Raw genomic sequence first — 14,933 nt, 5'->3', positions numbered from 1 at the left:
ATATAATTGTTATTTGATGAGTCATTAAACATTTTTCTTTTAATTAGTTTATATAGCGCCTAGGGCTGGGCGATATGGCCTTTTATTAATATCTCAATATTTTTAGGCCATGTCACAATACACGATATATGTCTCGATAGTTTGCCTTAGCCTTGAATTAACACTTAATGCATATAATCACACCAGTATGAAGATTCTATGTGTCTACATTAATACATTCTTGTTCATACTGCTTTAATATATGCTCATTTTAAACTTTCATGCAGAGAGGGAAATCACAGCTAAGTCAATTTACCAAAAGTGTATTTATTAAACAGTTATTAAGCAGTGGCACAAGCATTCATGTCATTTCAAAACAAAAAGTGCAAGATTGTCAGAGACATTTTAAAACAAGCTATGAGTGTACTTTTGTGCATGATGTCACTAGGATGACATATCAAAACAACACTAAATTAAAGTGCACTTTTTGTACAGAATGCCACTACAATAGTTTAAAACAAATAAAGTGCACTTTTGTGCATGATGTCACACAAAATATTTCAATAACTGTCAAATAGAAATGAGCTGCATAATAGGAACTCAAATAGTGTATGTCCTTCGCTATGTGGTAGGTTCCTGCGGATGTTATCTCCTCTTTTTTCTTTCCATACGGTGTTGATCTGGAAATTGTTATTCCAGATAACCATTTCTTTATTCAAGTGGGAAGATGTTTGTTCAACATCTTCCCACTTGAAGCCAAACCACCACCAGACGATGGACTCCCTGCTGTTTTTCTTGGGAATTCATTCTTCTTCCTTCATTTGTTACCAGATTCGCACCTTCTCTCTCTCTCTTATTACCACTCGCACCGCTCCGCTTACACCACCTGCCCCAGCTAACGTTACCCATGCTGCTACTTGTCTGCTCGGCGAGAGCGTGTGACGTTGCACGCGTGACAGTATGTGACGTATGTAAGAAGGTGCGCTTGTTTTACGTCTCCGTGAGAAGGAGAGTGAGAAGAGCCTGTAGTGTAATGCCCGCAGCTAAAAGCAACTGCGTGAGAACGTATACTCAAATATCACGATATAATCATTTTCTATATCACACAGAGACAAACCCGCGATATATCGAGTATATTCCATGCCCGCAGCTAAAAGCAACTGCGTGAGAACGTATACTCAAATATCACGATATAATCATTTTCTATATCACACAGAGACAAACCCGCGATATATCGAGTATATTCCATATATCGCCCAGCCCTAATAGCGCCTCTGTAGTTTGCTAACTTCCTAACAAACGTTGAGACCTTTTGTATTTTTCCTTGTTTTCACTGGTTTGTGTGCCACGCATCCTTCAATTTTTCATTCTGTGTTTTCATGATTTTATATGCTGTAAATGTTCGTTATTTACAGTTAAACAAGTTAATATTTTGGATTTAGTGCCAATAAAGACCTACTTTATTGTCAACATTAAATGAGGCTGCACCTTTGGCCAGTATATTTATTCACGCAGTCAAATGATGCTAGGGTGCAATTGCACACCACTGCGGGCACATTCCCATTAGTGTCCGCTGTGATGTGTTACCTCGATAAACATTGCATTCGTGTTGGGGTCCACGCTTGTCCTGCCTCCTGCTGTCCACAAACGGCACACATTTGGAGTATGAGTTACAAGTGTGAAATAAAAGTTTGTCGTAAACAGAAGAATTTCCCAGCAGGATGTTTGCATATGTAAACTAGGAAATTGCTTTAGAGCAGAAACAACCCTCCCAAGCATATTGCATTGTGGATTCAGCGCCGTGGTTTTGTTTGTTTTTCATTTGTTTGCTGAACCCAAATATAACACATGAGCCTTCATAGATAATTTCTGCTACTAATGAGGGTTTTCTAGACGGCCCAAAACCTGCATTGTTGGCTATGTCAGAGGCTGCCTTGCATTATTATGCCAACACACATCTTAGAATTTCCTCTTGAAATAACAAGTAAAATATTCCTGTCAATCTCACTATGTACACTTTGGCTATTCACTTAACCCGCAAGCGCATTACACGCCACCTAACCCTGTGTTGTGATTCTTCGCACTGTTCCACCTCGCAAATTGAAATCAGACTCTGGGGAATGGCCGCCTTGCTCCGCTTTTGACGGCTGCATTTAAATGGCTGCGGTCTTCTGGGAGATTGGCCTGTTCTGATTCGGTCATTCAGCTACTAAGTAACAGTGAAGGCCCCAGACTTTGAAACGTAGGGTATTTGTTTCCAGTATGCTTAACAAGTTACATTAAGGACCATCACTAATTACATTTGCATAGTTCAACCTTTCCAAAAAAAGAGTAGGAAGAATTTAATCCCGACCCTCTTTACATAACCCACCTACTATTGATGTTTTCAATCAATCAATCATCAATCAAAGTTTATTTATATAAACCTAAATCACAAGTGTCTCAAAGGGCTGCACAAGCCACAACAACATCCTCGGCTCAGATCCCACATCAGGGCAAGAAAAAACTCAACCCAATGGGATACAATGAGAAACCTTGGAGGGGACTGCAGATGTGGGGAACTAGTTAATAGTGTGAGAGTCCGGTGGGGCCAGCAGGGGGTCATCTTGAGTGGAGACAAGTCAGTAGCGCAGAGACGTCCCCAACTGATGCACAGATGAGTGGTCCACCCTGGGTCCTGACTTTGAACAGCTAGCGATTCATCTGTGGTCACTTAATAACCTCTCCACGCAGGAGAGTGGGGCAGAGCAGAAAAGAGACTGCAGATCAACTGGTCTAAAAGGGGGGTCTATTTAAAGGCTGGCATATACAAATGAGTTTTAAGATGGGGCTTAAATGCTTCTACTGAGGTAGCATCTCTAACTGTTACCGAGAGGGCATTCCAAGAAGTTTTGATCACTTCCTGTTTCTAACTATTACCATTTTCTAATAGGACAAGGAAATAATCCAGGATGTGTAACAATTAGGGCTGTCGAAAATAACGAGTTATCTTGTGTGATTAATCACAAAAATTAGTATATACGCAGATTAATCACCCCCTTTATTTTAAACAATCATGCTCTATTACTTTAGCAGTGGGTGGTTACCTAAAAGGCAACATGGGTTTTTATACAGTCAGTGATCAGATCAATGCATAAAACAGTGCAAATATGAGTGAGGAAGTTCCAACTGTTGTGCTCACTGGCCAATTTCCCTTCAAAATACACCCTGATTGGAATATAGATAAAACTGTTACCAAATCTTGAACAAATAAATGTGGTGTATTCAAGTAACTCATTGAAAAATTTTTCATGTATGACATTCTGACATTAAACTAGTTGAAACAATTCCTAAAAGAATTGCGTGTGAATGCTCCAATACTGAAGTTGAACTGAAATCCTGGAATTTTTTTTAGAATTGTTGAAGTAGAGCACACAATTCCCAAACAGGCTGAATATTGTAAAGTTGGAACAGTTTGAATCAGATGAAAAATGTGAGAGTTGTGGAACTTTGAAGAATTCCCAACAATTTGGGATTTCCGGGAAAAGCGGGATTCTTTTTTAAAATGGTGAAAAAAACTTGAAAAATGGTTAGTGTTGGTGTTGGAATTTTTCAAATCGGTCTAGAAATTTTGAAGGAGTAACATGTTGAACTTGAGAAATGGCATTCCAGAATTTCTGGAAGACCGGGAATTTTCCTGGTTCAAAAAAAACTTTGTTTTTTGTCCTGATTAAGAGGAATGTTTTGATGGTAGAATGGTTGAAATGCGTTGAAAAATGTGGGAGGTGTAGTCGCCAGAAAAAGGGTGGAAATAGCCGAATAGGCTGAACAGTTTCAATTTGGAACGGTTTGAATCGGGAGAAAAATGTGGAAGGTAGAGCGTGCCAAAATCTGGAAAAAAGTTTAATAGTTTTAGATTTAGTTTAGTTTAGATTAATTTTGGTGTAGAAAACCATATGTGTGAATGCTTTGGAGCATTCACACAATTATGCAAGCAAGTAAAAACCTGTGAATAATCATGATTAATCCATATTCAAAAGTCATTGAAAAGAATAATCATTTGACAGCACTTGTAACAATCGATCGTTATGCAGTGATGAAGGGAGAGAAGTCTTGATCATTTCTCCAATAACTGTGTAATAATCATGTATTTCTCATATGATGTGTCAAAGATGTGAACCCCTGGTTACAAAATGACTCATACCGAAGGACTACACAGTCATCGTTTTTCTCAAAAGGCTGGTGCCATTGATTCCTCTCCATGTGAGCCACAAGCCATCAAACTTGTGAGCCTGCAGCACTGCCTCCGACACGGGCCAACTTGAGAGAGCACTCTGGCAGACTTTGTGATGCATGCAGTGAGCACTCAACTGATGTTAATTCGCAACTGCAAAGTTGGCTGAGGTGTTCAAGAAGAATCCGGTCACTTGATTGCCTACCTAAACTCCATATCCCCTTAATGCTACACAGTCAGCCGCAATAATGCTAGGTACATTTGCTCAACTATTATGCGCAGAGGTGTTTCTAATAATGTGGACAGAGTCAAATACGCTGCAGCGTTCAAAGGCTTCAAACACAGAAATGATCCAAAACCAAAAACACACGCAACAGGAATATGCTGCAAAAAACAAACAAACAGTGCTGCAGTCACATGAATTTTGCAGGATAAAAAAAACAAGTGCAAAAGAAAAATGCACCAAACGTCAAAAAACAGACACAAATCACAAAAAGTATCCAATGACTATCGCTGGCTGGCAGAGGCTTCATTTAATTTTATCTTAAAGGACCTATGACGAATTACTTATCTTTAAACGTATAAATGTTGTTACAATCTTGGATACTTGTGTTAAACAATGCCAAAGCGTCAAATCGTAAGGTTCGTGCATTTTGGAGTGAGCTTGCACACAGGTGCCTTTGTTTGCGGGGTTTTGCAGTCGATGTGCAACATGCAGCTAATAGTATCTTTTTGAATGCAACCTCTGAATTGTGCATTTGTACCTACAGTAATATTGTGACCAGGGTACTGTGCATGAAGCCGTGACGACTTCACAATATACATACAGTACAGGCCAAAGGTTAGGACTCACCTTCTCATTCACAACAGAACTGATGGTCTAACCCTGTTGATAATGCAACAAATTCCAAATTGAATTGAAAACCATTTCAGGTGACTACCTCTTGAAGCTCATCGAGAGAATGCCAAGAGTGTGCAAAGCAGTAATCAGAGCAAAGGGTGGCTATTTTGAAGAAACCATGAATTGATTTACGTGGACCCCGACTTAAACAAGTTATTCGGGTGTTACCATTTAGTGGTCAATTGTACGGAATATGTACTGAACTGTGCAATCTACTAATAAAAGTTCCAATCAATCAATCAATCAAAACTAGAATATAAAACATGTCTTCAGTTATTTCACCTTTTTTTGTTAAGTACATAACTCCACATGTGTTCATTCATAGTTTTGATGCCTTCAGTGACAATCTACAATGTAAATAGTTATGAAAATAAAGAAAACGCATTGAATGAGAAGGTGTGTCCAAACTTTTGGCCTGTACTGTATATTTAAAGGGGAACTGAACTTGTTTGGAAGTTTGCATATCGTTTACCATCCTTCTATTAAACAAGAACTCAGGGCTCTGGGAATCACTAATAAGCCAGAGTTCTTTGAACGCACATTTCTTGCCGGGACATATGGTACAATGCAAAATATGGTACAAAACTATTGAAATAATAAAAAGAGTGGTTGCTTAAAGACTTTTGCATAGCACTGTACATGATCTCATAATGATAGAGTGCAAGCCTACACCATAATACACACACAAAACTACCCAATAATAGACATATTGTTAGATGAATAGCTGACAGTGTCAGCTCCAGAGCCCTTACCTTACCTTTCCAGGTTGCGCACATTTGTCATGGTGTATATTAGTATGTCATATTTAACATAGCATCGGTCATTCCGGTTTATTGTGGCGCTGACATGACCCGTGACGAGCAGCGTGACCGTGTTGAGCAGCCTCCTCACAGCTGACCGCCTTGGGCTCAGCACCTTGGATTGAGCCACTGTGACGCTGTAAGGCAGTTCAACAGTTTGACAAATCACCAGCGACACCCGTTCCGCTGTTGTGTACCTCCACTTCATTCCCCCCGTAACACACGGCGGACAGTATTTAGAGCACCTACAGCTGCATGTTTGTGCTCCTACGTTTGCAATGTAGAATTTCCACCTCTCTGTTATTCATATATGAGAGGCAAAGCTTAGCAGCAAGACACACGAAAATAACAACCTGTTCCCTATGAGTATGCCACATTATGTACCCATAGTCCTATTATTGAGACGTTACTCAACTGGCTGCTATTTTAATACTTGAAACTCCAGAGTAGGAAGAGAAGAAAGGTCTTGATTATCAAGTAGCGTCAAGTGACCAAAAATAACTAGAATACATAAAAATGGCATTAAATCCTACAGAGGAACACTTCTGTCTACGGACGATCATTCCACAAAGTTTAGGTCAGGGGTGTCAAACGTACGGCCCGCGGGATGAGTTTGCTAAGAATGAAAATTAACCTGAAATTTTTGAATGAAAGAAACGGCTGTTCTTAATGTGTCCACTGGATGTCGCAATAGCAATTCTTTGTATCTTTGTAGATGATGCTACATACGTACAAAGTAAACCACATGATGTTAGTGCACCAGTCGAGGAAAATTATCAAACCACATAAAGAACATCCTGTAATTAGTTTTGATAATATTTTTTTTATCTTGATAGATTGAAAATTAACACCAATGAGTTGACTGATGAACATTATCACATAATTTATTCAGAAAATATAAATAATGACAAATAGATGCTTAACCACAACATGTTAAGTGTAAAAAAAAAAAAAAACTAACAACATTAAGATTTGTTAGGGGTGTAACGGTACACAAAAATTTCGGTTCGGTACGTACCTCAGTTAAGAGGTCACGGTTCGGTTAATTTTCGGTACAGTAAGAAAACAACAAAATATACATTTTAAGGTTATTTATTTACCAAATTTGTAAACAATGGCATAACATACATATACACACAGGGTCCATTGCCAGGGTTAATGTGGTCAACATATATACAATAAAAACTAAATAAGATAAGGCTCAGAATTGATTTCTTAACAAAACCTTTCTACATATAAAGTGCTTTTTCTGATTGATTGATTGAGACTTTTATTAGTAGATTGCACAATACAGTACATATTCCATACAATTGACCACTAAATGGTAACACCCGAATAAGTTTTTCAACTTGTTTAAGTCGGGGTCCACGTTAATCAACATTAAACTGCCTCAAGTTGTTGCTCAGATTAAATAAAATGACAAAACTTTTCTTCTACATATAGAAAGTGCAACATTAAACAGTTTCAAGTCAACTCAGCCTCAGATTAACTTTTCTCTCCCCCCCCCCCCCCCCCCCCAGCCTGGCTAACTTGGCAGTAAGAGGAAATATGGGCTTATTGTTCTTCCACCATAGAAGTGGGTCAAAATCTAGTTTTTAATGCAATATGGTTTTAAATCTGCTGCTATAAAAACATGTTATTGCTTTAGCCCTGCCTGACTCGCCGAGGAGAGGCTGCTTGAATGCGGTGGTGACGCTTCAAATGGGTTAGCATGTTTGACGTGTTGGCAGAAGCATACCTGCCCGGTCGCTGCTAGCATGCCGTGTGTTGTGCCTCGGTGTGCATTGTTTACACAACGTCCGTTACGCTACTTAATATGTCCGTGTGGAAACTCGTTCGGTACACCGCCGAACCAAACCGAAACCCCCGTACCGAAATGGTTCAATACAAATACACGTACCGTTACACCCCTATGATTTGTACATTTGTGCTTGTTCTATTTTGAAACAAAAAAAACTATCTGAAGTTGTCTTTATTTTTAAGTTATCATGCCTTGATTTTACCAGTCCGGCCCACTTTGGAGTAGATTTTTGTAGTTTGACACCCCTGGTTTAGGTTATTTTGGTCTTTTTGCATAAAAGTCATGGTCTTTCGAAAATATGCTTCAAATGTGCTCTGCGGCGTAGGAAACAAACTGGACACGTGCGTCGCGCAAAAGTGTCATTTTCTCAAAACTTAAAAATTACGATTTTGCACAGTGCCATACTTTCTTAAACTTTGGAATCCAGTCAAAAGTTCTGCTTTTTGATGGCGCGTAATGCCTTCGTCACTTTCTCCGAAGATTTGCTTTGCTTTGCAGTATATGATTCGTTGGAGAAATAGGCCTCTATTAAAAATATCCTTTCATTGTTTGACCAAGTCATGTCAGGGAAGACTACTGTTCCAATAGTTCACAAAAAAAAGAAAAGTTATAATTAACAAATTTAATCAAAGATTTGTGGGTTCTGTTTTTTTTTCGTGGTCACCCTGTTTTTGTTAGAAAAATGCACAAAATGTTGCTTCTTAGATTGGCATGGTATGGTTTCCACCATTTACTTTTCTATTTTCTCCCCCAGGCTGTAGCAGGACCCCCTGGTGTGAAAGGCGAGCGGGTGAGTCAGTGTTGCTCGTTGGCTTTAACATTCTTTGTACCCTTAAATCGTCTGAATTGATTGATGTGGCGTTCTACAAGAATCGGTCCTAGGACCAATGCTGTTTCTCATGTCAATGATATTACTATGGTTTCCAAACTTTTAACGTGTATTTTATTTGAGGACGACACAACCTTATTTTATTCAGTACAAAATATCTAAGATGTGTTAGAGGTAGTTGAAAACAAATTTATCAAAATTAAAATATAGTTTGATGTTATTAGATTGTCCTTTAATGCTGGTAAAACTAAAATAATGACTTTTTGTAGGAGTAGGAAAAGTATGAATGCCTAATTATGTGTCGAAGGAGTTGAGATTCAAAGAACAAAGGAGATCCGGTTTTTGGGTGTTAAAGATTAATGAAAATTTGTCATGAAAATCATATATAAATGATACAAAGTTTAAAATATATATATATATTTTTTTTTTTTTTTTTATGTGTTTATTTGACAGGGACAGTACAATTAAACAATGCTACACACAGGTAACCGATGCCAAAGTACATAAGACTTATAGCCACAGGCTAGTTTGCAACCCTTGTCCCTGGTTAGGCTTTCAAAAAAAAGTTGAGAAAAGTGTAAAACACATACAAAAGGATTAAGACAAGTACAAAAATAAAAACACATTGAAAATAATTGGCCCCATTTGTCCACACTACATCCAGTTCTAGCGCTCACAATCTAAAACATCTAAAATTATCGCTATTTTATTATTGAACTGTATTCAAATTGAAGAAATTGCTAAATTTAGTAGTTGTACCATATTTGACATACTGTGTCAGGTACTACAGGGTAGTGCCTGTAAAACATATTTAAATCCAATCCTCCTTTTACAGAAGAGAGCGATAAGAATACTTACTGGAAATGCATACAGGGAACCCATTAACCAAATATTCAAACAGTAAACAAATTTAAATTTCATGAATTGGTAGAGTATAATATCTTAAAAATCATGTACAAAGCACATACAAAAATTTCACCAAACAACATTCAAAAAAGATTTAAAAAACGAGAAAGTCTTTATAATCTTTAATAAATTGAGATTTAGAATAGTGATAATGGAAAGAAGCATTTTAGTCAATGGTGTAAGTTTATGGAACAAACTGGACAGTGGAACAAAATACATTTAATGTATTTCTGTATTAAGATACAATTAAAAATCATAAGGATGAAAAAATATGTTTAGGAGAAAATTATTGTTTATTTTGTTGTGCGTTATGAAATATATATATTTCCATAATACGTTTTCTGAGTTGAGTGACTAGGGGGCAGATATTTCTGCTCCTTTTCATTTATGAATAATTTAAATATTATGTTGATTGTTTTTTTGCTTTGACCTCTATTGAATGAAATAAAAACAAAAATGGAAATGGATGTTCATTAAAAATTGAGAGTCGTTGCACTTTTGCCTCAACGGAGCAATATGTTGAAATTGCAGGGTCTTCCAGGACTAACGTTACCAGGCATGCCAGGAGAGCAAGGTCAGCCTGGTGAAAAGGTGAGTGAGTGCATCGTCGGTCAAACAAACAAAAACACAATAATTTCCTAAATTGGTGACTGGTGTCATTCAGGGTGCCCGAGGGGACAAAGGGGCTGCTGGTATCAAAGGCGAGCGAGTAAGTAAGATCCCATTCAGCGTATACAAATATAAATAGTTGAATGGTTCACTGGGATGACTGCAAAATATTTTTGTCATCATTAGGGTGAGGTTGGTGAGGCAGGAGATCCTGGAGAAGATGTAAGTAACCTTCATACTTAAGATGAGGGGTGGACAAACTTTTTGACTCGGTGGCCGCATTTGGACATATATATATATATTTTTATATACAGTATATATATATATATATATATATGTATATAAAACACAGAGGCTATTTCATCCCTACAGGCCTGTTGCGAGGGGAGTTTATGTATGTATATATATATATATATATATATATATATATATATATATATATATATGTGTGTGTGTGTGTGTGTGTGTGTGTGTGTGTGTGTGTGTGTGTATGTATTATGCATATATATATATGTACAGTCCATGTATGTGTGTATTATGTGTGCATTTTATATTAATATAGTGGCTATACTAATGGATTTATAATCAATATAATCGGATATTAACAATATGTGAAAGTGCCACTCCTACCTTGTTTACTTCTGTGACGACCTCCATTAAGTTTTGTAATCAATCAGAAATATCAAGCAGCTAAAAGGCGCCAAACATTGATAAGTGCAGAGAGAGTGTTTAACATTTTCCCATTATGCATTTTACTGGATTTAAATGGGTGTAATTTTGAATTTTTTATGGTGCATGGACATTTTTTATAATATCCACAAAGTTCAGTGAGCAGGTTGTATTATGTGTGTTGAGCATGTGTGTTGACTTTTGTGTTGGTTGCATTTTTTTTTTTTTACACACGCCATGACTAGGGAAGGTTGTCTGGATTGGGTCATACAGTATATGAAATGCTGTGCTGGGCTCATTTAAATGTGCAATTCATGGTCGGACCTGAATTACTTATGTTGTCGACAAGATGGCACCAAAATAGCAGCTATAAGATTGACGGATATTTAAAATTGATTGGAAAACAGCCCGCTGGCCAGATTCCTTATTAAACTTGTGATGTCTCGCGGGCCAAAATAAAAACCTTGAAGGCCAAATTACTGATGCTGGCGGGCAACACTTGGCCCGCGGATCGTAGTTTGGACACCCCTGCTCTGAGCACTATTAAAATTGATAGTGTGGCAAAATGGAAATTAAACACACTGATTCGACAGATTACAGTGTTGGGGAACTGTTCCAGACAGTTAAATAGATCACATTTATTATCATTTATCATTTATAAATAAAGTTGATTTGATTTGATTTGATCATAATAGTTCACGTCAATCCAACAGCAGGCCTCATGTTTGACAAATATGCTGTTTCACAGTGCAGGCAACAAAACAGGTGGCTGGCATTCATGGCATCTGTCTCCCTCTACATGCACTTCAAAATGTTGGCGCCGCACTGTTGTTGACAATAAACTCTTATTGCTTTTTACAACAATGGTTTGATGCTGTGTTGTGCAGGATACTTCAAATCCATTGACAGCGGTACCTCGGGACACAAGTGCCTCAACCTATGAGTTTTTTGGCATACAAACTGTCGGTTCAATTATATGCTTTAGGTTGCAAGCAAGAATTCAGGTTACAAGCTCCCTATACTGCAAAAAGTCAGTGTTCAAAAACAAGAAGAAAAAAAAAAAATTAGGGGTATTTTATTTGAACTAAGCAAAATTATCTGCCAATAGAACAAGAAAATTCGGCTTGTCAAGACTTTCCAAAACAAGTAAAATTAGCTAACCTCAATGAACCCAAAGATACCTTAAAATAAGTATATTCTCACTAATAACATGTGCACTTTTCTTGGTAGAAAATAAGAGACCTTTTAGCTCAATATGTTGAAAAATATTCTTAAATTAAGTAAATGCTAGTGCCATTATCTTGACATAATGATATGCATACATCATGATTTTTTTTTCATGCTTGAAGTAAGAAATTATTACTTTAAAAAGGTAGTTTTATACTTGTAAATGTTGATCACACAGCTTTTTTGCAACAGTTGATATTCTAGTTTCAAGCATGTTTTACTCAATATAGGTCATCAAATCTCAGCAACAAGCTGTAATATCTTACTGAGATCATTTAGGACCAAAACCCTTAAAACAAGTAAAACACTCTAACATAAAATCTGCTTAGTGAGAAGAATGATCTTATCAGACAGAAAATAAGCAAATATCACCCTTATTTGAGATATTTAATCTTACTTAGATTTCAGTTTTTGCAGTGTACCACTCGTCATAGCAAATGGATCCGACCAAAACATCTGGTCTTACTCGCTAGCATTGGCTCATGGTTAAAGATCGACACAACACTGTTTTTCCAACCATGGGAAGGGAAAGGGAGTGTAATAAACAGTGCTGAGCAAAAGAAGTGAACTACATTAATTGAATTAAAGAAATAAGTTATCAAAACCCATGACAGAGCAGGTAGCAGGCTTGGTGAAGCAGTGTGAGCCAAACACTGCTCGTCTGCACCATACTGAAGCAGAACTAAGGACAACAACGTTAAAATATTATAATTTTATCCATGGAAATACGGAGAAATTGCTGATGGTGTGTTTGACGGAGAAGAAGTTGGATGGAGATACTGTAGAAATCCACTCTCCATGGTAAATGCTGTACATGATTGCTACATTACTTCATAAAACTACCGTACATGTTTGTAGTACCTTCTATTGTATTGTGTTTAATACAATATTTCTTCTCTAAAAGTTTTATTTTCTTATCAAAAGGCATGTTACATGTAAAAGTGTGGGTTTTTTGGGGGGGGGGGAAACACTGATTACAATGGCAGCATTGTTTTGCAATATACTGTAACTTTATTAAGGTACGAGCTGCGTCACAGAAGCAAATAAACGTACAATATATAGGGCACTGTATTGGAATATACCTTAAATCATTATTATTAATAATAATGACAATGAATACATTATTGTACTTTTAATATTAAATGTAAAAAATAGTATTTAAGTTAAGTCAACCTGTTATATACAATAAGTAAATGATGACTTACAATTATTTGGGAAAGAAACTCCCTTGACTGTAAATTAGCGTTAATACATTGTATATGAAGGATGCTTCAGTGTACCACAGTATGTTTTGTACTGTAAAAAACTGGGGCGATTGACAATAAACATGCAAGTTATGTGAATGTTTTCTTTCCAAATACTGATTCTTGCGGAATACTAGCTCACATTGTTTGTTTTGTGTCTCACTCAGGGAGCGAAAGGACCTTTTGGGCCAAAAGGAGATAAGGTAAGCTTATCATTTTTTCAATTTCATTCAATCCAAATGGAAGTAGTGACGAGGTTTGTGTCGCAGGGAGAGAGAGGCATAGGAATGGCCGGTCCTGCGGGTCGGGATGGTCCTCAAGGTTTAAAGGTGTGTAAACACAGGAGGACTTCACTCCAAACATATGAATCCATTTAGTTTAGGTGGTCACCAGTTTCCCTGGTCATTATTTTAAGGGTGATCCGGGCCTCCCTGGTCTATCTGGTCCTCCAGGGCCACAGGGAAAGTCTGGTGAAGTTGGTGCTCCTGGTCTGAGAGGGGAAAATGGGAACCCGGGACCTCCTGGGCCACCTGGAGAAAGGGTATGTTACACGGTACTGAAGTAGATCAGGGTGGTGGCAATAAAAACGTAACAAACAGTTCGCTCTTCCCCCTCCAAACCCTCCTGCTAGCCTGTTTGTGGTTAACATTTGCAATACAGGTGACTGCTGTAATTTTTCGATTAGCTTCCCTACAAAAACACTCGTTGGCTCGCATTAAAGAAAGCTAACTAGTTGAGCGCATGGAGGTGCAATCCAAACGCTCAACATGCCTTACAAACCTAAAAGGGCCCTATCATGCAAAACCAACTTTTTTACTTGATGGTCCCTGCTTATGTCTATTTGAAATCTGCATAAGTCCCGAAAATGTTTCATCAAACTGTGGGACATTGCAGAGATATTTATAAAACAGTCTTGCCTTCCTTCCTCCAAACGGTGCGTTTGGAATTTGGTTCATGTTTGACGATTTGTTCAAATGTGACGTCAGTGGATTATCCATATATGGTCAGCCAATTTGGATGTATGTAAAACCGACTGTGTTACTGTACAACATCATGTCGACGATGAAATTCAATGAAGAAAATGCTCTGCTGTTTGGCTTTAATCAGCGCAAGTCATTACACAAACTTTCAGCCTCATCTGAAGTAAAAAGTGCTTTACTTTTAACTTTTATGATTCGTGGCAATGTCAACTGTGAAGAAGTCGCTTCGAGTGTGCAACGATTAGTGCTGCTTCAACCACAGACCTTCACAAAAAGATGGATATTCCGAAAAAAAACAACTATTTTTAATGGCGGTCTTGGTGACTACTATTCATGGTAATGGAGGAGAGCTGAAATTGTAAGTAATAACAGTACGTTAGAAATTTGGGAATGGTGCGTTAGCAATGTTAGCTCAAGTTGTTGTGTAGCTAGCTTAGCTTTCTAATGACACAAAAGCATCACCATCCACCAGCAAAATAAAGAATGATCGTCCTAAAAACTACTTTTAATTAGATCAGTGCCTACTGGCAATTAGTTTGGCAATTAACCAGTTAGCGATATAATCCGTTATTACGATCGCAAACCATTATGAAGCCTGTCGCATAGCTAACTGTATTAGCTGGCTCAGGCCTGTATTGTTTACAAGGATTTGTAGCAGCAGTGCAGTGGAAGTACCGTATTTTTCGGACTATAAGTCGAAGTTTTTTTCATAGTTTGGCCGGGGGTGCGACTTATACTCAGGAGCGACTTATGTGTGAAATTATTAACACATTAC

The 14,933-nt window shown here is 37.7% G+C and overlaps 1 protein-coding gene across 1 annotated transcript in view; it reads left to right on the top strand.

Moving 5' to 3' along the window:
* Window positions 1-14,933, top strand: part of col7a1 (collagen, type VII, alpha 1) — a 265,397-nt gene that overhangs the window by 210,827 nt on the left and 39,637 nt on the right. Inside the window, exons 91-97 of the mRNA XM_061930639.2 lie at window positions 8,449-8,484; window positions 9,961-10,020; window positions 10,094-10,138; window positions 10,225-10,260; window positions 13,346-13,381; window positions 13,448-13,507; window positions 13,594-13,719. Coding sequence (XP_061786623.2) covers window positions 8,449-8,484; window positions 9,961-10,020; window positions 10,094-10,138; window positions 10,225-10,260; window positions 13,346-13,381; window positions 13,448-13,507; window positions 13,594-13,719 — 399 coding nt within the window. The remainder of the gene's footprint in view (window positions 1-8,448; window positions 8,485-9,960; window positions 10,021-10,093; window positions 10,139-10,224; window positions 10,261-13,345; window positions 13,382-13,447; window positions 13,508-13,593; window positions 13,720-14,933) is intronic.

Source organism: Nerophis lumbriciformis, linkage group LG03, assembly GCF_033978685.3.
Source record: "Nerophis lumbriciformis linkage group LG03, RoL_Nlum_v2.1, whole genome shotgun sequence".
Lineage (NCBI taxonomy): Eukaryota > Metazoa > Chordata > Actinopteri > Syngnathiformes > Syngnathidae > Nerophis > Nerophis lumbriciformis.
The sequence above is the reverse complement of the archived record's forward strand: the minus strand, read 5'-3'. Positions and strand labels throughout refer to the sequence as shown.